At 38.8% G+C, this 27,504-nt stretch overlaps 3 protein-coding genes across 3 annotated transcripts in view; 1 reads left to right on the top strand and 2 right to left on the bottom strand.

The window, feature by feature from the left end:
• plekhg5b (pleckstrin homology domain containing, family G (with RhoGef domain) member 5b) overlaps positions 1-7,964 on the bottom strand; it is a 79,937-nt gene extending 71,973 nt beyond the window's left edge. The window contains exon 1 of the mRNA XM_032558361.1: positions 7,297-7,964. Coding sequence (XP_032414252.1) covers positions 7,297-7,378 — 82 coding nt within the window. The 5' untranslated portion in view covers positions 7,379-7,964. The remainder of the gene's footprint in view (positions 1-7,296) is intronic.
• A 1,980-nt stretch (positions 7,965-9,944) lies between these two features.
• Positions 9,945-17,980, bottom strand: nol9 (nucleolar protein 9). Its single transcript, XM_032558406.1, has 13 exons — positions 17,826-17,980; positions 16,287-16,803; positions 15,989-16,199; positions 15,257-15,387; positions 15,012-15,147; positions 13,179-13,275; positions 12,971-13,068; positions 11,630-11,797; positions 11,297-11,549; positions 11,102-11,216; positions 10,722-10,896; positions 10,473-10,606; positions 9,945-10,384 (listed from the first exon to the last, which is right to left on the bottom strand). Exons 2-13 carry the CDS (start codon positions 16,746-16,748, stop codon positions 10,265-10,267), a joined length of 2,100 nt encoding a protein of 699 aa, XP_032414297.1. The 5' UTR covers positions 16,749-16,803; positions 17,826-17,980; the 3' UTR covers positions 9,945-10,264.
• A 306-nt stretch (positions 17,981-18,286) lies between these two features.
• On the top strand, positions 18,287-27,228 carry zbtb48 (zinc finger and BTB domain containing 48). Its single transcript, XM_032558393.1, has 11 exons — positions 18,287-18,457; positions 19,619-20,309; positions 21,583-21,908; positions 21,981-22,086; positions 22,163-22,255; positions 22,325-22,411; positions 22,691-22,845; positions 22,933-23,069; positions 23,913-24,077; positions 24,173-24,261; positions 26,371-27,228. The coding sequence occupies exons 2-11, from the start codon at positions 19,632-19,634 to the stop codon at positions 26,722-26,724; spliced, it is 2,190 nt and encodes a 729-aa protein (XP_032414284.1). The 5' UTR covers positions 18,287-18,457; positions 19,619-19,631; the 3' UTR covers positions 26,725-27,228.
• The last annotated feature ends 276 nt before the right edge of the window (positions 27,229-27,504 follow it).

Raw genomic sequence — 27,504 nt, 5'->3', positions numbered from 1 at the left:
AGTAGATTCCCACTCACTGAAGTATCAATGGTGCTCTGAGGAGAAGTGTGTGTGCAATATGACAGGACTGTAAACAAGGCCTTTTGGAGTGTGTTTGCGGCAAGGAGAGAAGTCGTGTGAAGCTTAGTGTCATCATACATGGTGTAGTTAAAGGCTTCAGCGTAGCCATGTGAGTGAAGGTTGGAGGTTATATTTAGTAAAAGCAGCCCATCACAGAGGCTGAAGTAAACCCTTTACTTAATCCAGAAAATCAGGATTCAGATCCTGAGACTAACAAACGTATATGTGATTTATGTCATTTCAATGTTCTAGTTATGCAATTAAGCCACAAAAGGTGGAGCAGCAAATGTAAATGTTCAGTTTTCTGTTATTTGGTCACAGCTAAATTCATTAGCGTCAGCCTAAAATCCCCTTCTTGTCTTTTTTTTTTCCCCCAATAAGTTTTTCAGAGGTAACCTGATAAGGCTGAACTTAGTAATCTAGTCCCATCAAGTGACACACACACAAACACAGTGAAGAAAGTTCACCTCGATTAAGATGTTCTAAGGAACAGATAGCATTATCAACCAAACAGTTCTGTCCAAACTTTCTTACACCACAGCTTTTCTACAGCTGCAGCACCAAATGGCTCCCCACCCTAATCACACTTACAGTTTTATCTAAAATATTTTAGATTGAATTTGTAACTCTACTATAACTTTGGTCAACTGTATTATGCTTCTTTTTTAATAGCACAGAAACTGGACTTTAAGAAAAAAATCAAATTGCTTTGAATTGAACATGCATTGTTAAAAAAAGAAAAACTGTAGCTAATATTTCCAAATTCCACAAATGAGCTAGACTTTTACTTGTACTTATTAAACTTTTTACAGCCTTTTTTCCCTCATAAGACCACTAAACGTCATATTGACATTTCAAAAGTGCAAAAAACTGAACATTAAAAAAATTAACACCTTTTTTATTGATGACTAAGACAATTTGCCTTTTCCAAGGCACACAAGTAAACAAATTGTTTTGAATCTAACATGCTTTGCTATTTTTTTGTGTTGACATTTCAAAATATGATTGAAAAAAATATTTTAATTCCCAGCAGAAGCTGAAGCAGTTCAGTTCTCTAAAGGAGGAATGGGCCAAAATTCCAGCAAACTATTGTGTGAAGCTTGTGAACGAATTTGACCCAATTTCTACAGTCTAAAAATTGCATATTTATGGATGGAAATGTAGCTAATGTGGCTAGTCCAAAAAACAAAACTGAAACGTTTTTGAAGAAGTTACCCAAAAAATATCAAACCCCCAAGTGAGATAGTTTTAAAAGTGCATTTAAAGTATTGCAATGTACTCCCAAAAAGTACATTTTGTTTAGTTTGCAATGCAATGCAAAGAGACAACACATGAACCATCTGAGTAAAAGGGACTATCCTCTCTGACAGAATCACCATAAAGCACTATATAATTTAACAGTCCATCCCTGAACCAGTAGCTCAGAGGAACCAACAACCACTCCTCAACTTGTTGACAGAAATAATCCCATAATTGGAAAAATCTGGCTGAAATTGCAGTGGAGGTTATACCTTTGAGAGACCGATAACAGAGTCAATGGGAATCAAAAACACTTATTCGCTGAAAGTACAGTTATTGTCAGGTGGAAGGCTGCAATGTTCATAAACAGTCATTTAGCCAGGGTGGAGGTTAGAAGTGTGGAAGGACACATTCAGAGATAAATGGTTGCAGTTCTGTTTTCCCCTCAGAGAAGGTGTATGCAAGTATGTGTGTTTGACCTTAACATAGACCCTTTAATTATCTACTGCTTACTTTAAAGAAAAGCAGCTCACCATTGGCCTTTTAACACAATGAGAAACTGGAAGGCTCTTTGATCAACTGAAGTCATTTCAGGTTTACTGCCTGACGTCTTTCTTGACTTTAAAAAGCAAAAGTATACTAAAGTTGTGCATTAGAAAAAGCTCAGTCAAACAAATCGTTCTTCAGCGCATGTCCCTTCAAATGACAATTTGTTTGAATAAGGGTAAGCGGAGTCGAAGTTAAGGCACGAGGAACTGTTTGGGCTTCTGTTCTCCGACAGCCAAGAGTTCTGGGAGGGCGTAAGAGAGACGGATGGTAGGAAAACATGCATGAGGAAAGACTGAAGAAAAATAAGCCTCCAGCTGTGGGACGTTTATGCGAATGACTTCATCCCTGACTGCAAACTGGCTGAAACTGCAGTCACGTGTGGAAATCCCGCAACACCTGTTTCTGTGTAATATGATATTCACCTTTGCTGAGCAGGGAGAGCCTCGCCAAAAGACAAACCTCTAGATTTGCATATTTTCTTGTAAACAGTATGTCGACCTTTCGTTTTGTCTGGTGTGCCTTAATAAGATCTCTTAAAGAATTTTCTCATTTTTGTACATTTAAGAACAAAGAATGCATTTCCTTCTAAATAAAAGCTATGAAAAAACACACTACTGTCAATCTTGCATTAAAAAGCTCACCTGTTGATCAGAGCTCAACAGTTAAAAAGACAAAGTACTTCCTATAATGGCAAGTTCAGTTGGGTTATATTCTGTAAAGCTTCTTAGCTTAGGTATCTGGTTGTACAGAACTATCAATCAGACTCATAGTCTGCAAAACAAAGGGTGAGCTTCAGCCAAACAGAAATTGCTAATGGAGAATTTGGTTGAATCCTGATTACGCATGATCTACTCAAAGAAAGACATCTCAGTGTTGTCTAGCAGAAAATCTATCTGGTTTGATCAATCTTATACAAAACTACAACATGTGCAATAAACTGCTCAGTTACATTTGGAACAGTATAATAGTTCAAAACCTTTGTTTGCCAATATATTTTTACAACCTGTCCAGGAGACAAACTTTCACTTGCTGCATTTCCATTTACTAAATAATTGCACAATTTGAGAATTCAAAAATAAATTCATGGAAACATCAATTTCGAAAAAAAAAAAAGTTTTTGACAAAAAGTGTTGGCACTATAATGTGGTGGATTTTTGGCCATATCACAATGGATTTATTTCACAAAACTGCAATGGAAGTCAGATGATAAACAACCGGATATTGCCACTGGCACAAACCACAAAGAAGAAGACAACAGGAAGTAGTTGGATGATCATGACACAGCATGTTTTTAATCACTTATCACGTGAACAAACTTATTCACCTAAGATTTTATTTCTTATTTTTAGTTTCTTATTTAATGGAAACACCGCAAATTTTCTAAAATGTTTTCTAAACATTACCGGAACATTGACAAAGTTTTGCACACATTTGTTGTTTAAGCGCAAAACTGAAATGGATCTTTGTGACCAAGACGCCAGAGCTCAGGGAAAGTGCTGGGCTTATGGGAATTATGGAAAAATAATATCACCAATGAAAATTTGGGTAAATTGAAATTAATATCATTGCAATATTCAACACTATCATTAATACGAACCGATTTCCTTCAGTTCATATTAGTGAACATTCCAAATGGAACGTTGGTAACATTCCAGTGGCCAATGTTAACCAAACGACAACCCAAATTTGATGGAAATATCTAAACTCAATTTCCTTTCAAAGTTTTAAATTAAGGAGATGGGGTTATTAGAAGAGTAACTACTTTAACATGACAGCTTTCAAAAATAAGACAGAGGAATCAAAATGACAAGACAGAAAAGATTCAATGGGGAATTCCCATTGTGAAGAAATACGACCCTAGAAGATTTTCAAAAATCAAAACAAGTTTACACTCCCTAATTTCGCCAAAAGGGAATTTTTTTTCTTGACAAACATCTCTAAATACAATATAAAGCTCTGTCAGAGTAAAATTCACATGCAGCAGTACCATAATACTGAAATCCATGAAAATAAGCATGTTTTCTGTTGGACACAATAGAGAGGATTACTGTGTAAGTGCATGAATAAACTTAATTATAGACTGTAACACACTTTACACTTAACCAAGAGGTGGAGACCAACACTACTGAGTCAGTTTTGACCAGTTCTGACTGTGGAGAAATGCAAAGCACTCTACTGGGTGATTTCAAACAAGAATTTTTTTTTAAAAATGTCTCCAGGGTCACTGGTGTTAATGAGATTGAGGGCAGATCAAGGCTTTCACAGAACAATTGTGTTCGTGCGAAATACATATTAGAACATGCTGCAGCATAGCTTGAGACTGAGAATTTTACTTATGAAAGCTGGAGGGGAAAAAAAACAAAACAAAAAAAAAAACTGTGTCCTGGGATGGCATCAGGAAGAGAAATGCAAAGAGGGGAAAGAGAAAGGAAATCACAATGAAACAATGGAGAGACAGTCCAGACACAGAAGTTTAGAATGCCAATAGGCCTTCTGCTGGCTAAAAAACCTGACATGTATACAACACACACACTATGGCAGACACACCCACGTTATACCAGACTCCAGCAGAGAGACTGAACCCTTCTCCATATGTTCCCTCAGCACTGAGGAGCCTGTGAAGATTAAGTCCCACGCAACTCCACTTAGAGAATAATCTCACAGTGTCCATCTCACAGCAGTTCTCCACCTTATTGTCATTATTATAGCTGGCCCAATCTCTACTTCTATTTAGGTCCTTCACAAGCCAGATCAAGATTGGGATATGAAATGCAATAAACGCTCTGCCGATGGCAGTTTCCGAGTATAGAACTGACCTCATCTTTAGAGTTAACTCAGTAAGGTCATCCTTATATGGCACAGAGAGAAGACTTTCGGGAAACTGACTTCCTGGTGACCGGGTAAACCTGCAATGTTTCGCAAAAGCGTTTATAGTTCTTGACCTTTTTCAGTTTGTCACATTATAGCTGTAATCTTGTATGCATTTTATGTGATTCAAAGTATTACATTATGATTTTTTTGTGATAAAACAACACAAAGCATCAATTCAACTCCATAGAAGGCCTAGCTGTATGTTTACGATCCACTCTCCTGGTTCTAGGAGGAACATATCAATGTATACATCAAATATACATTGATATGTATAGTTGCTTGATGATGGCATTTGATAAAATGTAATGTTTATTGCTCATTGTTTTATACATTTATGACGTAAACCACTTTGAATTGAATTGTTGCAGAAATATGCTATACAAACATACATGCACATTGAATACTTTCTCTTTAAAAAAAATCTTACTCAGCTCCACATAATCCAAGTAGCTATGTTTAGAAGCTGTACAGTATTATTTAACTTATGTTGTAAATTTGCCCTTACTCTGCAGTCTTATCCTTATTTGTATGAATTTGCTTACCTTTGTGTGAATCTCAAACTTACTGCTGTTACACCTGATTTTCACCACAGAGATATTAAAGGATATTCCCATTTCTATGTTGTTTTGTTTTAATCTAACCCTGCTTTAAACTTCCTCACAACTTTATCCCTGACCTGTCAACTGGGTTCTTTACTCTTCATGGTGATGTTTGTTCACTAATAATCTCAACAAACCTCTGATGTCTTCAAAGGAATAGCTCCTTTTATCCTGAGATTAAATTTTATGAAGGCGGCCACACTTGATTTTCTTCAGGTGCGTCAGAATAAAAAGGGTGGTGGGGACGGGGGGGGGGGGGGGGGTGAAAACAAACGCTCTTCACAGTTATGGACTAGTTTGGGTTGATCCATCATATAAAATCCAAATAAAATACAGCTAAGTTAGTAATGTGAAAATGTTTAAGGAATGTGAATACTTTGGCAAGGTTCTAATGACGTAACATAAGGAAGTTGGTACAAGAAGTCAAGGTAAGGAGATTTGGCTGAAATAACTTCTAAAAAAAAATACATTGGACATAGAAAACTGCATTTTAACATATTGAAAAGAGTAAATGAAGGCTACACTACAAACAGCAAATTTGTTGGCATACTTCTTTAAGGATATGCAGTAACTTAAACCTTTGTAACTTTATCATTCCCAGACTCAAGTTCACACAGTTTGAACTGTTGGAGCATCATTCATAAAGCCAAAAGGTTTAATTGTCCCCAGAGCGAATCACAGCAGACAGAGCTGAGATTTCTGGCCTGGGCTCCTTGTTTTTCAGAAGAGAACAGAGACCAGACAAGACATCTGGTCCCAGATTAGACCTGTGTGTTTAAGACAAGCTTAAGACTCCGGTGGCCTGGAACACTGAGGGGCTCCAGACTCAACCAATTAAGACCGCTAAACTTTAAACTCTGTGCTTACTTTACTTACTGCGTGAACCCATGAACTGCCAGCACTGCGTGCATCACGCATGAACATGCACCATCAGGCAGATACAGCAAAGCACTTTGAAGAAGAGATAAAGAAAATCTTTGTCTCTTATCCTTTTGTAGATTCTAAACTTTGAGTTATGAGTTTGTGTGCTTCGCTGTTTAGAACTATTCTACTTTGGCTACCTGTGCCATGTATTGTTGCCAACTACCTCAATATGTAGAACAGAAGCAGTCAGAGGAAGTCTGTAAATATCTAAACTATAGGTGTGAGAGAAGAGAGGAGTAGAAAAACAGTGCAGTCAATGGGATTGGGCTGCAGAGAGTGGAGATCCATCATCTGAATGTTGTCCCAGGGCAGGACTTCAGATCAGCCTGTACTATCTCCTCTGACTTTACACAAGTCTGGATGACTGCTTAAGGTTGCCAAATCCAACCATTAGCTTTGATGCTTCAGAATTCCTGACCAAAGTTCATGGAAAAGTTTGGAATGAATATTTAACATTTTCCAGATCTGGACAAGTACAGAAAGAAAAAGAGGGAAAAAAAAGCTATTTCCAGACTTAATATCCCATCACATTGTCAGGAAATCAATGCAAGATCCACCTCGCTGTTTGTCGATCATCCATTTGTTTGTCGGCTGTCCATCATCTCAAAATCTGTCCACCAATCCAACATCCATCACCTGGTTCCATCCACCAATTTCAATGTCCACCCATTTCCTTGCTCATCCATCCAGCCATCTCCTTCTTCATCCATCCATTTCCTCATCCATCCATCTTACAAACTGTCCAGCAAGGTTTGTATTAAAAGACTGTGTCATCTCCTGCATTTGCAGAAGAAATGTCTAAAACTGGATTGAAAACTTTGTTGTCAGAGTCTGGTAAACTGGTCAAGAAAACTTGTAAGAACCCTGATGCCCAGAGGAATCAGAGGAATCTGGGCATCAGGGGAGTTCCCCTGGGCACACAGGACTGGTGGATCCCAGCCTGGAGAATTGCTCTGTTCCAAGTAACTTAAATAAGCTCGACTTTAACACGCCGACCTGTCCACTGTGTCCCACTGGTACACCAACACATACAACAAACACGTAGGCTACTCACTCAGTCTTAACCGGAGCCCAAGCCAGCTCCTTGGAGGCGATTTGTGCAGAACCGAATTCATGCTCCACTTGTTCGGAACCATCAATCCCTCCTTGCAGAACCCTCCTCCTCCTCCTCCGCCGAACACCAGGTACTTCTCGGGTCTTTGTCGGCGTTTCGAAGCTCCACACGGATCGGACTCTACTGTTTGTTCGGCTGTCTCATTGTTGGGGCCATTTTCATTTCGCTCCTGCTACCACACTAGACGGATCGGTGGGCTCGGGCTGCGTGGTTCAGATCAGATCGGTGTGGAGCACAATGCTGCATGCAGCTCAGATCGCAAAGAAAAGCATCGCTCCCCGCACACAGCAGCAGAAAGTTACCTGAACTAACCAGCGCTGGAGATTAGGGCTGCAGGCTGGACGCGACGCACAGCGGTAAATAACCTGTTGCAGAAAAACGAGCAGAAAGAGCTCCTCGACGTCGGTAGTTGGGGGGGAAACAATAAAGCTCAACTGGTGAAGCTCGGTCTGTATGGGAATGATGGGATCTAGAGGACGAAAATCTTGTCCGGAGCCCTTTAAAGCCGCAGCTCTGAGGAAAGATTTCCTTACAGCAACTTTACGCAACGCGCACAGCTGAGAATGAAGCCTAGTTTGCTCTGTGGAGTCTCCGATCGACCATCCGGCTCTCCTCCATTCATTCCCACTGACTGGGCTCTCAAAATGACTCGCTGTACTTTGTCGCTCTAGTGGCCAAGAGCGGAGGTTCATTCAGGTTATACACTTTTATCCACTGAACATTGTTATATTTTATTCTATGCACACACTATTTCTTATGAAATATAAAAGGGAGAAATGGTGAACCTTTGAACTTCACTGTCATGCTAAAATCGGCATTTCACACATTTAAAATCAATTAAAACCCCTTTGGGCCTTATGAGGATGGATAATTGGAGCAGCCTAATGACCTACAGATGGAGAACAGGTGATGACGGCCCTCTCTGGTTGGCTGGAAGTCCTAGTTAAATCCAGATTGGAAACCTTCACCACTTTAAAAGACATAAATAAAATGTAGGCTAGAGATTCCATCTCCCAACAGCAAGTATCCCACTGTAAATATTTGACTGATTTCCAAAAGAAAAATAAAATTAAAGATGAACAGTTTAAAAGCAAACAGTATTTAAACTGTTTCATATTTTGCTTAGTACCTGTAAAAGGTATCAATACATACAGGATTTTTTTTTTCATGTTTTCAATTAAATAATCTTATTTTTTATGTTTTCATTTAGATCTTATTTAATTTGTAAACTTTTTTTTGTACTTGTATATCTAGCTATTTGTAGTTTATCCTTAGTTTTTAACAACATTGAAGAAAAGAAAGTGGCGGTCAGCACAAAAAACATAAAATAAAACAAAGCAATGATGGAACGACAAGCTTAATATTTGGACATTGGAGTTCATAATTTAAAAATATACTACAGAAGTTGGGGGTTGCTATCTAGGAATTGCCCATCAGTTTCTCAATGCCAGAATCAGCTTTTTACTGTTAAAGTAAAATAAATTCCACCCAGAAAAACAAAAGCTTCAAATGCATCATTAAAAGAGTAAATATGACTTAATGTATGGAACTCTGTCAGTAGAATTTTATTGGTTTCCTTGTTAATTTTAATTCCATCATAACATCTGCAGTTGACTCACAATAACAAATTGTAATTCCTGACATAATAGTTACTAGAATTTAAAATCATCCTTAGTTTCAATATTGAGTACTCAAAACAACAATCAGTCTGTGCTTGGAAATTGAACACATGAATGTTTGTCATAACTATTAATTTATTTTTAATGACACTCCTGCAGCTGGATTTTCAATCTGGTTTGCATAAAATCTTTGTGGAAAATATGAGACTGACAAAGCCAAAACAATGGCTCCTCCAAAATGTATTTGTGCTCTCCCATCCTCAATAAAGGAGCGGTGAATAGTAAACATAGAGAAGCGAGTGGGCAGATGGGGCTGTTCAAACAGTCCGCTTATATTAGCAATTCTGCGCTGTGAGTGCTTTTTCATCTGAGTTATTTTCAAGACAACAAAATAAAAGTCTCAGCTTGCCTCTGAAAGGATAATACAGGACTATTCTACATTAATATTTCAAGAATGGTGTCTCAACTGCTTTTCTTGTGGCTTTCCTGCCCTTGAGGCCCAGTTTGAGTCAGTTAACATATGCTGCAGTTTAAAAGCAGCATACCCAAATATCTGCTGCCCCCTTAGGGGAGAAGTGAGAATAACTGCATCTTGCTTGGGAGTTCCTACATTTTTCATGTCGAAATTCAGTGATTTGCAAATCTTGCAAGACTGAAAACACCACTCCAACTGTGAAATATGGAGGTGGCAGCATCAGGTTGAGGCAGATGTGCTACAGGAGGGACTGGGACACTTCGGAAAATAGATGGCATCAATAGGAAATAACCTCTGATTATTCTGGTATCAAACCTGTTTGGTAATCCTATGCGACTTAAAATAGGAAATATTTTGTCTGCTTGATATGAGACAGAGAAAATGTGTGGTTTTTATACACTGTACAGAAATATCTGGTTTTAACTATAAAATATGATCTCTTCTAATAAGTTGGATGACTGATCCAAAAACAAGGACAAAGTCTCATCAGAAAGTTTTTTTTTGTTGTTTATTATGTGGCAGGTTTTTAGATCAGGAACGTGACAAACAAAAACTAAAAGGTATCATGTTATACATCAGTGTCCATGTGATACGCAGCAGCTTATAACTCCTTTCCAGAGGTACAGTAGACAACTGTAAGTCTGTTATCCAAGCACCTGAATTTGCCAGAAATAATGTCCACTATAAAAGATTGCAGTGAACGCCTCCTGCAGGGCAACTCAACTTCAGTTCTGCACATTCACAGCTCAGCGACGACCAGTCTGATTCAAGACAAGTCAAGAAATGTAAAGGCTAATAAACTGATTCTGTCAGGTCACTTCACTCCCATCAGACTGGGCCTCATCAGGCCCTTGAAGACTCGTATCTTCCCTGCACCGGTCAGATCGAAGCTGTAGTCTGCAGTGACATATGGCATCTCACCCTCAAAGCCAGGCTGAAACAGAGAAACACGTACCTGTTAAAACAAATACAAACACGCATGCATTACTTTGATAAGTATGCCGAATGAACTGGCCGCAGACCTGTTCAGTTAGGATGCATGAAGGCAAAGAAATCGCCCCCAAGAGGAGGCAGTTGACATTTCTGAGGACGGAGGGATCTACAGGAGTCAGCAAGAAGTACAGACCTCGTGCTGTGTCAATACCTCGAAGAACACCTGGAAGATATGACAGACATTCAATGCACAACCTAAGCCTTCAACTTCTTTCAATTTGGCAAAAACAGAAGGGCCAAATGACATTGAATGTAAAAAGTCAAGATAGAAAACATACCAAACCCCACACATGGGCAAAGAGTCGCCTGGGACAGGATGACGGGCCCTCCTTTGCTTGTTACTTTCTCTGCCAAACAGCAGAGTCCCACCAGACTGGCGTTGATGGCGTAAAACATATGAGAGGGTGCCACCTCACAGTGGATAACACCCAAAGCCACTGCTGTGTTAGGTACCTGCAGGAGAGTCAACAACTGTGTTTAACACCTACAACCAAAAAATGGTAAAAAGGAAATAAAACCTTTCACTGATATTGTGATGCGCAAGACAAACTGATCTGATCTTTATGACATTGTAAAATATTGTAAATGTAACCCATGTGTCCAAAATCAAACAGATCAATATTGCTATTAAAGAATTGGTGCATCTCTAATAATTTACCTGGTAGGGGGTGAGGGTGTGTAGTGGTCTAACTGGTCCAGGGTCATCAGATTGCAGCTGACTCAGGTAACCCAGCAACGACAACTCTCTCTGCTCATTAGACCTCTGGTGTTTTCTGCAAAATACATCTAGAAGTTACTGAACTGCCTCGACACGTCCTCCAGTCACTCCGCGTAGAATTTATATTGTACTTACGCCGTCCCTTGGCGTGCCACGCCTCGAAATTCTGACTGTACGTTGAGGTGTGTGTAAGTTTTCGGGGGGCAGTGCCTCTCCGTGAGCTCGTCCAGGGCGGTCTGACTGGGCGGGTGTGTTTGATAGCCCTGTGCCATCCTCAGAAAATCTGGCGTGAGGGAGGAACACTGGGTGGAGACTCCGTGGCTGAGCTGGACGACGTGAGTGACGGGCAGGAAGCGGATCAGGTCCACCAGCAGCTGGAAACCAAGTCCTGCAAACACACGTGGTTTTAATGTGGGTAAAGATCTTAACTGTGTTTCGTTGTCATTATGGTGAGGAGCCTGAACTGACCTTTTACCCAGCCCATAGTATTAATGATGACGGGTATTTCTCTGCTCTGTGGACGCCTGCGCCATAAAGACTTCAGAGACTCGAGGTATCCATCTAAGTCTGTCTCGCATGAAGACTGACCGTAGTAGATCATGTGGTCCGGGGTGACTTGGTGTGTGAATGGAGGACCTGGAAAGCAGCAGGAGGTGAGTTCACAAGTTCCTCCTTGATTATTAGCACTGGACGGACATTTTTATTCCATATTGGAAACGCTTTCATTCGCATATGCACTGGTTTTCATTTCTCAGTTGGCTAATAAGACAAAAAAAAAAATCTTAAAACCCTCGGTAGTCTGGGTCCTAATGAACTAGACTAAATGTTCATTGGGTTTGATTCGCTTTTAATTTTGCGGTTTTGAAAGTGGACAAAAATCACACAGACGGAACAGCTGCTTGTTCAGGGCGCTATCACAAGAAACTTCACAGCAGGAGCAGCAAGTTTTTAAACATTTAATAAATTAATTAATGAAAAAGTAAGAAAAAAACCTTAAATTTCACATGAGTCAATAAAGAAGGTAAATAAAAGATTATCTGGCCACGGAAGAGTACAATAACACCAAAAAAATAATAATTTTCTCCTATTTACAAGATACAACTTGGATATTTTCTAATGTGAAAAAGCCAACATTTCTATGAAGAATGGGTAAATTTACCATATTTATTGTAAGATAATCCCTGAAATTGTAAAATCAGCCATTAAAAAAAAAAGAAGAAAAATTCTGATTATAAAGTCAGACATTCACCAAAAGTGACAGAAATCCTCTAAAATTTAAGTGGTAAATTTAGGAGATAAGCAGCTGGATGTTTTCCAAAGTTTAAGTGGTAGAACCGGGTTCTATTCTAGAACCAGAGCAACATTTTCCATGTCCAGACTTATCATGAATGCCTAAAACAAAATCCAAAATACACATCTGCTAGACTGAGAAAGATGCTGCAACATGGTTGCATCGAGACTGGACCCGGGAAATGTTCTGATACAGGTAAAGAGCCTGAATCTTCCATTTACACTAGAAAATATCCAGATATACATCTCTTAAATTTTCTGCAGTTTTTGTGGAGACATGTTGGCTGTTCACTCAAGCTGTTGCTTTGGACTTCAGCAGAATTTAGGAAGCCAAATGCATCACAGGCAGAGTGCTCTGATTTACTCCATTCGAAATAGCTTTGTTGCAAGGTCCTTTGGTTAAGAGATCTTTATGGCTAAATTAAATTGTTTAATGTTGAAAATCAGTAAAGAGGAACACAAAGAATAACCAAAAATGAAATCAAGCAAAAAGAGATTATGGAGAAAAGAAAATCTTACCCAGAAGTGGCTCTTTGACAGTCGACAAAGACAGACAACCAGGAGGGGTGAACTCTGTTTGACCAAGATCTCCTTCCAAATAGTCCACATTGGAAGTACTATAATTAACATGACACAGTTATCTTTAATTTCAATGTTATGAACACAATAAACCTTTAAATACAAATTGTCAGACGTAAAAAGTCGAGTTTGAGTTGTGTGAACTCACTGATTCAGCAACGTATTGATGAGGATCCGGATAAATGTTGATTTGCCCACATTCTTGACTCCACACACAAGAATAACAGCACAACCGTCTATATCTCCTTAACAACAAACCAAAATAAAAAGAAGACATGAACATATTGAAGAGCTGTATTTATTATTTACTACATAAATACACATAATAACATTAAAACTGGAACTTTTACTGTCAAAATCTAAATGTGTATATTAACTCATCACCTGTGAAGTTCTTGCATTTAAGGAGACACAGTTAGAGGCAAAATGCATAAAACAAGACAAAACAAAGACAATACAGTGAAAAATTAAGCAAAAGTGAATTTTCTCATGAAAAAAAGGAATCTGAACAAAATGCATCTCCAAGGTGAGAAAAATCATTTTTTAAAATGAGTGTGAAGAGTTTTTCAGACAACGTTAACTTTCAGCTGCAACTAGGCCGGTCGCGATAAACGGTAAATCAATTAATCGTACGATAAATTAAAACTATCGACGTCATTTCAATTATCGGCATTATCGTCTCTTCCGGCCTTTTTCTCGTTCTGTTGATGACACCGAATGAAAAAAGGCTCAACTCCGGTGCTCTCCACTGACCCTCCTTCCTCATTTCCTTAGTGTAAAGCCCAGCGCACACTACACCATCTTAGAGCTGTTGGCCGATTGTCGGCCCATTTTCAAACCCTGACAGACCACACATTAGCCGACAGAAATCCTAGGTATAATGGTTCGATCAGGTTCGGTCCTGCCGTGTGGTGTCCAACAACGGGCACAAAATAATGGCTACAAGTTTAGTGAACTAATTTTAAAACCAGGCATTAATCAATGCGTTACTACAGTCTACCTGCGATGCATGTGGCTAGTGTCAGCGTAAAGTCCTGACCGAATGAAAATCATTATAACCTATTTACGTCACGTTAACGAAGAACAGCTGAAAAGTTACCGGGTTTATCAACTGCAGTAGCAATTTCGCTCCAACTCCTCCTCTTGTCATTTCTATATTCTTTGCATGTTGAATAAACATTAATGTTGTTTCCACATATCATCTCCGATGTCCGCTGGACTTCGGGTTGCGCCGTATCAGCTGTTAGGGATTCCCCGACGTAATTTCCCCTCAGAAAGCACAGAGGAGAATCTGAGCTTTCTGATTGGTTACCTGTCACATTCAACAGGCTGCGTTAAACTTCCAGTCGGGGAAAACCCCTGATTTAGATCAGAGGGCAACGATGATTTACCGTAACACACCACACAATCTTAGAAAGACCAACGATCTAAGATTGTTGTAAGGGGAAAAATAGCAGCAAAAAATCATGTAGTGTGAATTATTGCATCAGGTAGTCGATGTGCCCATCTTCTCTATTTAAATCTAATTATTACTGAAGGGCAACATAATACACAGACTTCATAATCTTTTGGTTGAATGCAGTTTTTATTTCCACTTTGGCTTTATGTTGTTTAGTTTTTATCAAGTACATTTTTTGTTAATGGAGACTGAGAATCCATTTTGTTTTTGGTTGTTTTGTTTATTTTGTTTATCAGTTCCAGTGTTAAATATTCTTTTGAAAATAAAGTGTATCTATCTTTGGCAGGAAATCGCATGCATTATTACGTCATTTCCATTACATCAGTGTAAAAAGGTCTTCAAACAATATTATCGTTTATCGCAATAATTTTTTGAGACAATTAATCGCTCAGCAAAATTTGCTATCGTGACAGGCCTAGCTGCAACAAAATTTAATAGATTTCTAAGAGAGCATTTGCGTTCTGTGTCTGAAAGTCCAAAAGAACCAGGTCAGAAATAGAGCCAAGACATGTAGATGCTCACCTTTGCAAGCATTGATAACTGTGCCGAGAGCATCTCTGCAGCTCCTGGATATTTTCAGTCCCTCTATGTTGCTGGCAAGTGGAATCACACCCAGACCGTTCAGTGGGGTGTCAAGAACAGCCGACATTAATTCACTCTACAAACCCACAGGAAAGAGAATCATTAGTTATATCAAAATTTTTCTAACGTGCCCAAAAGTCTACACGATCTCATAAAAGAAGAAATAAAAATATCCACCAGCTTACCACAGGGGGACTGAACAGTTCACTAAGGTGTGTAAAGCTTGACAGAAAGTGTGTCAGAGGAGTCTCTAAAGGTTCCAGGAGGATGATGGATGATGTTGGTGTTACCTTTTTTACCAATTTCTTCCGTGATGCTGCAAAAAAGAAAAAAAAAAGTTCAAATGGTTTAGGGCATAATCATGTAAGGTACTTTTAATTTTCCTCTTGCTGAAAATTTGCTATATAAACAAACCTGCCTCGCCTAGGGAGAAACAGCTTTACACGGCCCAACTGTTTCAGGAAAATCAACAGTGCTGATGATGAAAATCCCCACTTTCAGATGCAGCAGGAAATCTACTTTTGACCAGAATCAGCAGATTTTGAGTCTGACCAGTGACTGGATAGTCAGAAGCTCAAAAATCCAACTGTGTTTCTGTCAACGAACGCACCATACACAAGTTCTACTATGAGCTGAAAACATCCTGTTTAATCTGGATGCTTGTTAGTGAGATAAAAAGACTCCAAGTTAGCTATTTTTATATTATTTATTAAAGCTGCAACTTTAATAGATTTAAAACTTTTGAAAAAATCTTGTCATATCTTTTTCTTTTGTAATTCCAAAAGGGAAATCAAAATTGATTTAAACTCTTCAATGAGGTCAAACCAGGGATTGGAAATTCTGACTGGGTTCATCTTTCGTTTTCCTAAAACCTTAGAATTACACAAGCTACTTCTCACAGAAGACCTGCAGTTTACCTGCTGAAAGATAATCTTCAAGGATGTTGGAAGCCTCTGTTCTGTCATCTCTGACGTAATCAGTGTGTCCTAGTGCTCTGAGCGTGAGCGGGCAGTGTGAAGCTGGGGAGAACAGGGGGTACGACTTCTGACCCTCATCAATAGTAAATCCCATCACTTCAACACGACCGTACAAACAGGTCACAATGCATTTCCCACGGAAGCACAGCGTCTGCAAGAAGGTCAACAGGATGCTTAAATACAGAAGTTGTTTAAGTTGCACCTGTTAATTAATTAGGGATTTTTTTGTGAAGCATACCTGATTTTTCTGCATGACCAACACTGCACGGTTTTGCTGGTTCCCTCTTTGTGCACAGTGATGAAGAGCCTCCCCCTCCAGTCTGCTCTCTGGGACTTCCTCTGACTCTTCTGAAGTTTCCATACCATTTATATGAACCGACTCAGAACCCTCCATAAAGTCCGGTAGGTTTTCTATCTCATCATTCAAGGCGAATTTTGAGCACCCATTAGCTTGAGACTCAAGTTTCTTAAATCCAGATGGAGAGTTTTTCTTCTTTTCAGAGACAGTTTTTGGTTTATTTTTTAGCCTCTTTAAAGAGGGTTTTTTCTTCATAGACGCCTGGTGCTCCTTTACCATCTTGACCATGACAGGACTAGAATTGAGATTTGAGGATTTGATGGAGGATCTGCACCGTTTGCTCCTCACATCTTTCCATTTTTGAGGTTTACCTTTTACCTGGATGTTTTTGTTCACCTTCATGATCTTGTAATAAACATGCAGTAATGTTTTACAGAGGCAAATCAAAGCAGGGAACCTGGAAGTAAAGAAATAGAGAAGATATTTAGTGAAAAATCATATTTTAAAAAACAGTTGTCGTACTAATTCTTTTGGAGTGAGTCACAATTGTTTCCAACATTACTAATTCTGTTTATATAAATCTCACTCTTTATAAGGCATTCGAGAAAAAAATATTTTGTATACTCCTGTTGGCCATGGTGGACAAAAGCAATCTTTGTTTTACTTTTTATATACATATATACTGTATATATAACATCAAACATAAACAGATTGAACACAAGATTATTTAGAATACAAGGTTCAATATTTTAAAATCATTATTTAAGTTGATGTTTGGTAATTATGGTGGTAATAAAAAGAGAAACATATATTAAATAAGAATGTTTTAAACTAAGCCGTTTATGTTATTCTCTATCACAACTTTACAGTAAATAGAGGGAAATAAGTTACTCCAAAATATAAGTTTTTATAACACTTCATCAGTTTTAAGTGAATGTTTTATCATACAACCTTTCTAAAGTTATTTTAAAAAATAAAGTAAATATAGACAAAGATCACGGGCGGCTAAACCGGTTTTCATGAGCTTCTGAATCTCTGTTGAATTTGTGAATCTTTTAGCCACCATAAACGTGACAACTTTTGTTCCATTTATTATTTTCAGAGTGCTCCTATACTGACTTGCATTTATTTATCCAACATATTTTTAATAACTGACCCCAGAAGGAGCCCGAAGTTACTGCAAATGTTAAAGTTGTCAACCTTGTTACAAATCTTACCATCAGTCTTACCATCAGAGCAAGTTAGCCTCAGCTAGCTTCAAGTTGCAAAGCATTTAAGGAGGCAAGATGAACACACTTAACCATAATTGAGCTAGTTTTTAACATAAAAATGCTCAAATAAAAGAGCTATGCAGTCACTAAACATCCTATATTTTAAATTAGCTGTGAATTAATAGTTATTAACATTAACGGAGCACAACCTGTGCACAGTAGCATTAGCCTGAAGCTAAAGCTTTCCAGATAAAAAAGATTAACTTACCACCAACTACGGTGAAAACGATGCCAAGCTATGGCAAAAACACCTCGAACGCCTGCTAAATAGACAAAGTTTATAAAACATAAATCTAAATAAACTAAGGGACAGGAGTTCTGCTATTTAGCCGCCGCTAGCTGGCTAACTTGCGTGTGTGAATATCCCACACTGCATCAACGCGCTGTTGTGATTGGTTGTCAGGCAACGAAACGATTAACGTCGGAATATGGCCGTCAAAAACTTTCTAGGAGTGTTTTCATTTGAAAATAAAAAGTGATAAACGGGAAAATAGATTAATTGCGTGTATTCAAGAGCTAAAATGAGCATTTTTATAGAAGCATAAATCGTAATGAATGCCTTTTGGATGAGGTTTCTTTTCATAATATGTAATCTAAGCAACAAAAAACGTTCCCGGAGTTAAACGGCGTCACATCCTCTTCCTTTTTCATTTATGGGCCTGCGAGTATAGAAAAGAAGGTTAATGTAGCTACGTTTTTCTGTTTCGCCTAGCTGTCCGCATTATATATGCCGCATAACAGAGGCTTCTGACTAAAACTGGCTATAAATGTCGTCCTGCAGATGCAGGCGTCCGGTTCTCGCAGTTTGAGGCGTTACGCGCTAAGGGAGCGTCTTTAAAGGTATGTGCTAGAAATAAACGTGGAGGTGCGCAGTTTGGGAAGGGTGTCTATTTATTCCTAAGCAACTCAACTGCTGAATACTAGCCAATTGAAAGACTATATGAGTGCTTTGACGTGTAGAATACTGTTTAGTTATTTAGTTATATAATTCAAATGTAATGTTAAATCACAACAATAATTTTCAATGTGCATTTTTACAAATCTATTAATTTGGAAATGTATGCAGTGGGTTGAAAAATTAATTAGCAATACAGAAAGCACACTGCCGAAAAATGTTCACGGCTCCTGAACTTTTCCACATTTTCTCACATTATTACGACAAATTTTATTGGGATTTTATGTGATACGTCAACACAGAGTGGTGTTGAAGGAAAAATAAACATGGTTTATATTATTTATATAATTAAAATATAAAAAGTGTTTGTGTATTTAGTTTTATTTATGTCAGTGCATTTAAATAAATCCAAGAGAGACATGGACAACTTTGTATGTACCGTACAATTAAATGTATTTGCAGAGAATCTGTCGACATTACAATTCATAGTAGTAATACACTCCACAAATCTAGCCATAACAAGCACCATGAGTCTTTTTCCACAAGCCATGCAATAATACAAACATGTGGAAGAAAGCTCTCTGGTCAGACCAGTATTGGAACGTTTTGACCCTACATGTACAATAAATTAGATTTGTAAAGCAAAATTCATCTATAGCATGCTATTCTTCTCAAAGTGGAACTGCAAGTAGTTTATGTTGGTTTATCACATGCAATTGCAATAGAAAATTAGAAAAAAAATGGCAAAAATTAATTGCTTATGAATATTTGTACAAGGCACTGTAGGTGTAATATTCTCAAAAATTAAATTTCCCTGCCATTTGTGTACATTGTAAATTGAAAAGCGAAGAAAGAAACAAGTTATTGCAAATGTTTTACTTACAGTATGATATGGAAAATGATTTTTTAAATGATTTTTAAAAAAATGATATTGTTTCAGAAATTAATGTAGAAAATTACCAAGTTGATGGATTAAATCTCTTGATTTGATTGTTGCTTTATAAAATGCCACCCTATATCAGTACAAGTAAAGAAATGTAGCATTGGGTTACTTATGCAGTAATGATAATACCATATGTTAAAGGTTTATCCTCTTGTGGTTGCAGCGAAGCAGAAAGGATGCCTGGTGCCGAAACCAGTCATGCGCATCGCATCCTTTCCTCCCTGAACCAGCAGAGGGCAGCAGGGAGATTCTGTGATGCTGTGCTTAACTTGGGAGATGGGGTGCTTTACCAGGCTCACTGCAACGTCCTAGCCTGCTTCAGTGATCTGTTTGAAGTGTCCATCTCAAACCCCACTCAACACACAGAGTTTGACCTGCAGGGTTGCCCCAGCGACGGCCTAGAGCTGCTTCTGACCTTTGTCTACAGTGGAGAGCTGAAGCTGGAAGTAGACAATCTGCAGAAAGTGCAGCAAGCAGCAACCAGCCTATGTGTGCCTGAAGCCCTCGCCCTCTGTCAGCAGTTCCAAGTAAACTCCGGAAACCCCGTACCTTTGAAACGGAAAAGAGGTCGACCCAAAAAAGGTCAGACAGATGCTGTCAAGGAGGAGAACTCTCTGATGGTCCCGGCAGAAGAGTCCTGTTCTGCAGGCAGTTTTAGCTTAGTGGATGCTGCTGTTGCTCCCACAACCACCACCACACGCTCTGGTCGAGTAGTGAAGGGCCCTAAGAGGCTGGTGACCGCTGATGCCAGCCCCACATTGGATCCCAAAGCTGTTCTCATTCCTGCGGAGAAGGAGACGTCTGAAGGTGTTGTTGAAAATGTAAAATCAGATCAACCAGCTGCTGAGTCTGAGGTACAGTATATACACATATACATGATTCTCAAGTGGGAGGAAAAGGATACATTTTTTGCACAAAAAACATTTTTAAAGTTAGCTTTCCATTTGTATTTTTCCCTCTTTACTTAAAACTTTGCAGAACCCGTTTTGCAGCAGAACCAGCTGCGGCACTCAAATGTATCTCTCAGTTTTGGGCATCTAGAAAATGTAATATTTGCTCATACTTCTTTGCTACATTGCTCAATATCAGTGAGGTTGGCTAGAGAGCATCTATAAATCTCCACTGGATACAAGTCTGGGCTTTGACTTGGCCATTCCAATGCCTGAATATGCTTTGATCTAAACCAAGGGTGTCAAAATATAGTCCTCAAGGGCCGCTGTCCTGCAATTTTTAGATGTGCCACAGGTACAAAACACTGGAATGAAAAAACTTAATTACCTCCTTCTTGTGTAGATCAGTTCTCCAGAGCCTTGCTAATGACCTAATTATTTTATTCAGGTGTGGTGCAGCAGAGGCACATCTAAAGGGCAGTGGCTCTCCAGGACTGGAGTTTGACACCTGTGATCTAAACAGTTCCATTGTTGCTCTTGCTGTATGTTTAGGTAGGGCTTGATGATTAGACAATTTTATTGATTAATCAAATTTTCTGTTTTTGAACATTACATTTTTGGAAAATCTGTATTTTTTTTTCTAACAATACAATCTTTGGGTTTCCATAGTTGAGAGAGATATTAGCCCACTCAAGTACTACCTTTTTTTTGACAAGCATGTTTTATTGCTTAAATTTATTTTGACTTTGAATTAAAGTCAACTCACGTTGACTCACAAGGAATGATTGAATCAAAAGCCAATTTTTAAAATATATTTTCATTTGCATTTTTTAAGGAAAAAGTGTTTAAAATTAGAAATTGAATATATTGTCATAAAATATTGGAGATTTTATCTGTAAGCCATATTGCCCAGCCATAGTTTAGGGTAATTTTTACTGCTGAAGGTCTACATTTTTTTGCAGCCTTTAACAGGTTCTCTATTAGGATTGCTAAGTATTTAGCTCCACTCATTTTCCCTAAGTATCTTACCTGGTCCAAGATGCACAATTCACGTTTTTATTTTCAAAGTTGAAAACCATGCATCATTTCCTTTCACTTCACTTGCTGTATCACATAATATCCCAGTTAAATACATTGAATACAGCTGTAATGCCACAAACTCTATAAAAATATCCATCACATGCATGCATTTACTGAACCTATATGTTTAGCTGCATCTGATTTGTGTTAATTGCAGGTAGTAGAGCTGAAGATCAACACAGATCCTGGCAGTGATAGCCAGGAAGCAGATGAAACTGCAGCCGAGGTGGAGGAGGCAGGAGATGATGATGGGGGTGAACTTGAAGGTATTGTTGATGACACAGATGAGGAGTATTTACCTCCGGCTGAGTCCGGCTCTGCAACGTCGCCTGCATCTACAGCACAGAAACGGAAACTCCAGAGTAAAACAAACAACAGCAAGAACAATGATGGCGTAGAGGAGTGCTCCAACAAAGGCTCAGCGCAGTGCCCTGTCTGCCTGAAATCCTTTAAAAGCAAATATTACCTCAAAGTCCACAACAGGTACAAAGTTAATATGATTATTTTCCAGGGATTCCTGTCGAGAGAATATCCTCTTACTTTTGTTTCCTGCAGGAGGCATACAGGGGAGAAACCCTTTGTTTGTTCTAAGTGTGGAAAGAGTTACTTCAGGAAGGAGAATCTGTCCGTGCACGAGAGCAGAGGCTGCGCTAGAGTGTCAGTGAGTGAACACAAAGAGCCTTTTCAGGGCGGTTCTGGTCGTATTTGTGTCACTGTTTGTGATTCTGTCATTTCAGACATACATCTGCCCCACATGCTCCTTGAGCTTCAACACGAAGGAAGAGCTGCGAGTGCATGTCGTCTCCCACACAGGAGAGATGCCACACAAGGTGCTGTTTACGTATACAAGTTACATAATAAACAGGATTTATATTAAGGTGGTTTTCTTTTTTTTAAAGTGTTCGACATGTAACGAACAGTTCATGTACAAGAAGAACTTGACGATGCACCTGATGAAGGTCCATGGACATCCCAAACCACATGCAGTGAGTATAGACCTTGTGATACATCACCTTAAACCAGTAAACTGGTAAACTTTGTATTTGATTAAAACGGTAAAACTGAGTATTTGGAATGGAGTGATGAAGGTTCTGTGATCCAAACTGTACAACATTGCTTTTAAAGTGACATAATTAACTAAATAACAGCAGTTACAAGTTTTTCTAAGAACTCTTTTCTTAATCATACCATCATCTGCATGTTGTCTACAAAATTGTCCAGGGAATAGAAGCAGCACACTAACAGCATACAAACGATGTGTTTAGTGTCCACAGTGCCCCAAAACCTTCCTAACTCGGACCGAGCTGCGCGTCCACGAAGCGGCCAAGCATCGAGGCGAAAAGCCATTTGTGTGTGAGGAGTGCGGCCATCGAGCTTCCAGTCGAAACGGCCTGCAGATGCACATCAAAGCCATTCACAGGTAGAAACGCTGCAGCTTTTACCAGCCATCCATTTTTTACCAGAGACCAAAACTTCTCCGTTCATCGTTGTCCTCGTTCTGCTGCAGGAACGAGCGTCCCTTTGTGTGTAACATATGTGGCCACGCCTTCTCCCAGAAGAACAACCTCAGCATGCATCTCCGTGTGCACAGCGGCGAGAGGCCTTACCAGTGTCACCTCTGTGGGAAAACTTTCAGGACGCAAGGTTAGGGCTGCATAGCCGCCATCTTTACTGAAAGCTACAGATGCAGCAAGAAGTGACAGGAATGACTAAGCAGTCGTTGTTCTTCCTGTCTTTAAAGTCCGAAATTAGCTCAGAGAAATGGTACATCTACTGAGAGTTTTACTTGTGAATCTCTGCTACAATCTTTGGAGGGAGTTAAAGATTAGAGTGATGACAAGAAGGGCTTCCAGTTGCTCCATAAAACAAAAGCTTAGATGAATTTAGATATGGTGAAACTGGCAAATTCCTTCATAAATAAAGCCTGAGTGATAATGTGTGTGTTTTAATACCAGCTGATAGGTTTATTTTGTCATAACCTGCAAAGAATCAGCCAGAGACAGAGATTAGGTTTCTTTTGATTTCTTTTCTGCAGAATAGGAGAATTGAGAACAGACGCGACGAATCGCTGTCAAACACTGTCTGGACTCAATTCTGCCAGATCTTTCTTTGCATTTCTCTTTATTGTATAGAAAAAGGAGGTTGGGCTTCTCTTCACACAGTCACACAGAGAATTGACCAACCGTCTTTACATTCTGAAACCTCCTATGGACATGCCCTTATAAGGGCATGTGGCTGACCACAACTAATCAGTTACAGATGGAACTAATAACACATGAATGTTTAACGTTTTTAGCTTCCAAGCAATCATCCTAAACAAAGTTAATAATATACTACAAAAGAAAGAAAAGTTAAGTAAATATAAAAAGAAGAATAATATGAGAGTAATAATATAAAAAGAATAATATGAAAAGAATAATATGAAAACATAACTTGTAAAATAAACTCATGAGTAAATGAACAGGAGGATAATTTTTCTAACACCAGCGAGTCTGGATAAGCACCACCGTACACACACCGGCGAGCGACCCTACGGCTGTGACGTCTGCGATTGGCGCTTCACCGAGAAAGGCGCTTTGCTCCGCCACAAGGCCAGCAAGCACGAGGAAGGCCGGCCGCACTGCTGTTACATGTGTAACAAAACATTCAAAGGTAAGAGCACACATCCTCATCAATCTGCTATTATTCATGAAATTAATATCATTAAAACAAGTGGCAACTGTTGTGTTTCCTTTCATCTATTTCAGCGCTGCAGCAACTACGTGTCCACCTGCAGCGCCACAGAGGCATGAGGAAGTTTGAGTGCACTGACTGCGGCTACAAGTTCACCCGACAGGTCGGCTTATAGATTAAACTCAAAGAGACATGGCTGGTTGGTTGACATAATGACACAGATGGGAGATTTACATTTAAAAGTAACAAAGAAAACTACAGTGGTGAGCTGTGGACGAGAGAAATGAATTAACAGAATATATTTAGAAGAAATGTTTTCTTAGTTGTTTAGTTGAGAATAAAAACTAATGTAGCATTCAATAACTTTACACAGAGTTCCTACAGTCTGCATTAATGTGAAAAAATTGTTTTATTTCCAGATCTTCTTCCATTTAGCAATATCAAATGATTTCTTTTTCCTTCTTTCTTGTTGTTTCTTTTATTTCATTCTTTCCTTCCTTCCTTGGGTTCTTTCTTGCCTTCTCTTTCCCTTCCTTCCGTCTTTCTTTACAATAAATATAAATGACTGCAAATTTGGGTCTGGAAAAGTCTGATATTTTAACATAGAAGATGTTAACAGAATTAAAATGACATCTATACTCAAAAAATATATTTCTCAAAATAACAAACCTGAAAAGTTAATGATTCATTAATAGAAGGAATTATTAACCTGTAGGCAACTACTTGTAAACATTCAGGTTATTATTTACTGATCAGACGTCTAACTTTAGCAAAAGATTTATCAAGATCTCTTCTCTGCAATGTAAAAAGCAAGATTTCACACTGAATGTGGATTTTAAATACTTGACGAGGGTCTAAATCAGGCATGTCCAAAGTCCGGCCCGGGGGCCAATCACGGCCCGCGGTCAGATTTCATATGGCCCGCAGCTTCGGTCTTATAATGTATTATTTATGGCCCGCCTGCAATGTCAAACAGAATAAATAAATCATAAAACTTGAAACTGTAATTCCTCCTTTCACCAAATGGTGGCAGCACCACTTTAATACTATCAGTCTCTGCCTTGGTGCAGCGAACCCCTCTCCACTCATTTCTGCCATGGCCACTGCAAAGAAAACGAGGAAAGTTTACAGTGAGGGCCGCCGCTTTCAAGAGAGATGGGAATTACAATACTTCTTTTCTGAAAATCAAGGCAATTGTGCTTGTCTAATTTGTAATGAGACGGTTGCCTTGTTTAAGGATTTTGACGTAAAGAGACACTACCAGACTAAACATGCCAACACATACAACAAGCTAACAGGGAGTGACCGTGCTGAAAAACTGAAGCAGCTCCAAGCTGCACTGGCATCACAACAGCAATTTCTTTAGGCCTGAGTCAAAAGAAAATACCACCAAAGCAAGCTACGAAGTGGCCATGTTAATAGCTAAACATGGCAAACCTTTTACTGAAGATACATTTATCAAAACTGTGTTATGAAAATGGTGGAGAACATTTTGCCCTGAGAAGAAGCAAGAATTTGCGAATGTTTGCCTGGCACGTAACAGTGTGGCACTGAGAGTTGAGGACATAAAACTGAGTGTTTTGAACGGTAACATCTGTCACTATCAGCAGCGAAAAGCCAAAAGAACATTTATGCACTTGGGTTTATGGCACTTATTTTTATTAAACTCTTGAGTAAGATTTGGTTATGAACCTGTAGATGTGATACAAACTATTACTTTCTGAAAGATATTGTAAATGACGAGCAAAATTCACTTGTTTTAAGATTTAATAATAACAGACAACTTTGCATTACTTATAACTCCTGTTTAAAATGTTCTTGAGGCAAAGATATTTTTAAACTCATGTAAATTTAAGGTATTTCATACAGTTTGTTCAATGTTATCTGACTCTCCAGATATGAAAGAAAAGCAGAATTTGTGTTTTTAGAGTTGTTCTCATCTGCCTGAGTGGCTTATATTTGGTTATTTTGTCATTTGAAAAATAAAGATAATTGTGACAATGAAAATTGTTTTATAACAGTGTGTATTTGCATGACACTTTTGTAGTTAAAAAATGTCCGAACAAACTATTGGCCCCCGCGCATCTTGACTTTATCAAATCTGGCCCTCTTTGCAAAAAGTTTGGACACCCCTGGTCTAAATAAAGATTTGAGGAAAAAATCAAAATTGGAAATGCCTGGCAGGCTCTGAAGATGGAAAACACTCTTACATCCAGATAAAGAAACACCTCACTTCTCCTGAACCAATTGTTCAACATCTCCCATCCTGCAGGCACATCTACGACGACACGTTCAGATCCACAAACGCACAGAGAACTACAATCCCAGGCAGAGGAAGCTGAGAAACCTCATCGTGCAGGAAGTCGACGGAAATCCTGAGGAGAGCGAAGCCACTCGATCTACCGCGGCTCATGTCACCGAGTGCAGCCCAGGGCCGGCTGCCAGCCAGCAAGCCGCCAACAACAACTCGTCTCCAGGCGTCGGAACCTGTCAGGACACCGCGATGGAGGAGGTGACATCCAATGAGGAGAGGGAGCGCAGTGAGACAGGGGAGACTTTCACCGAGCTGCACCAAACTCAGCTAGTCGGCGAGACATTTGAGTCCACAATGGACATGGAGGAATAGCTCTGCTAACACACACTCAGCCAGACTGAGTGTTGTAAAGGTTTAAATGCCATGAAAAATATAATGAAAGGGGATGTGAGCCTTAAACCAAAATCTGTTAATAAAATGAAAGAACTGCATGCATAGCCAGGTTGTTGGTCAAGGCTACAATATTTTCAGGCTTAAACATTATGACTTCAGTTACAATGGATGTAAATCATCATGGATGTATGGCTGAGCAGACATGTTTTTTTTAAGGGTTATTTGTACATCATTAAAACAATTATGGTAATTTCCACATGAAAGAAAAAAATAAATATAATTAGTTTAAATTTATCATGGACTTGTGTGAAAACAACTTTTCTAATAATAAAACCCCGGAGATTATCGTAACAGCAGGTGGTTTTTCTCTTACTCACTCGGTCTTAGTACTTAGCTATTTGATAGAATTCCTCAAAATGTTTTTTTGCTGATGAAAACGTGTTTTCCATCTAAAGAAAAATACATACAACTCCTTTTATTGTATTAATTCAATTTCAATGTTTTTGTGTGATAGCTCAACGCAAAGTAAAACATAAATGTGCCGCAAGGAAGGGAGATAATTTATGGTGTCTTTTTTTTTTTCAAAATAAAATGAAAAGTGTGGTGTGCGTTTGTGTACATCTCCCTTTACTCTGATGCCCCTTAACAATCCACCACAACGAACTTCCTTAATAGGCCACCTGAAGAGTAAATAATCTACATGTGAGAAATTTTCAGTATAAATCCAACTGGTCCGTTAAAACGTCAGAGGTTTTTACA

Source organism: Xiphophorus hellerii, chromosome 1 (assembly GCF_003331165.1).
Source record: "Xiphophorus hellerii strain 12219 chromosome 1, Xiphophorus_hellerii-4.1, whole genome shotgun sequence".
In the NCBI taxonomy this organism is placed as follows: Eukaryota; Metazoa; Chordata; class Actinopteri; order Cyprinodontiformes; family Poeciliidae; genus Xiphophorus; species Xiphophorus hellerii.
This window is presented reverse-complemented; position numbering and strand designations above follow the sequence as displayed.

What these genes read in the sequence shown, in the direction of transcription:
- nol9 (XM_032558406.1), bottom strand. Translation starts at nt 16,748, where the DNA reads ATGAAGGTGAACAAAAACATCCAGGTAAAAGGTAAACCTCAAAAATGG. An exon ending in AACTGTTCAGTCCCCCTGTG is followed by an intron (nt 15,148 to 15,256) that starts GTAAGCTGGTGG and finishes GTGGGTTTGTAG; the next exon opens with AGTGAATTAATGTCGGCTGT. An exon ending in AGTTATCAATGCTTGCAAAG is followed by an intron (nt 13,276 to 15,011) that starts GTGAGCATCTAC and finishes TTTGTTGTTAAG; the next exon opens with GAGATATAGACGGTTGTGCT.
- zbtb48 (XM_032558393.1), top strand. Translation starts at nt 19,632, where the DNA reads ATGCCTGGTGCCGAAACCAGTCATGCGCATCGCATCCTTTCCTCCCTG. An exon ending in AACCAGCTGCTGAGTCTGAG is followed by an intron (nt 20,310 to 21,582) that starts GTACAGTATATA and finishes TGTTAATTGCAG; the next exon opens with GTAGTAGAGCTGAAGATCAA. An exon ending in GAGGCTGCGCTAGAGTGTCA is followed by an intron (nt 22,087 to 22,162) that starts GTGAGTGAACAC and finishes CTGTCATTTCAG; the next exon opens with ACATACATCTGCCCCACATG.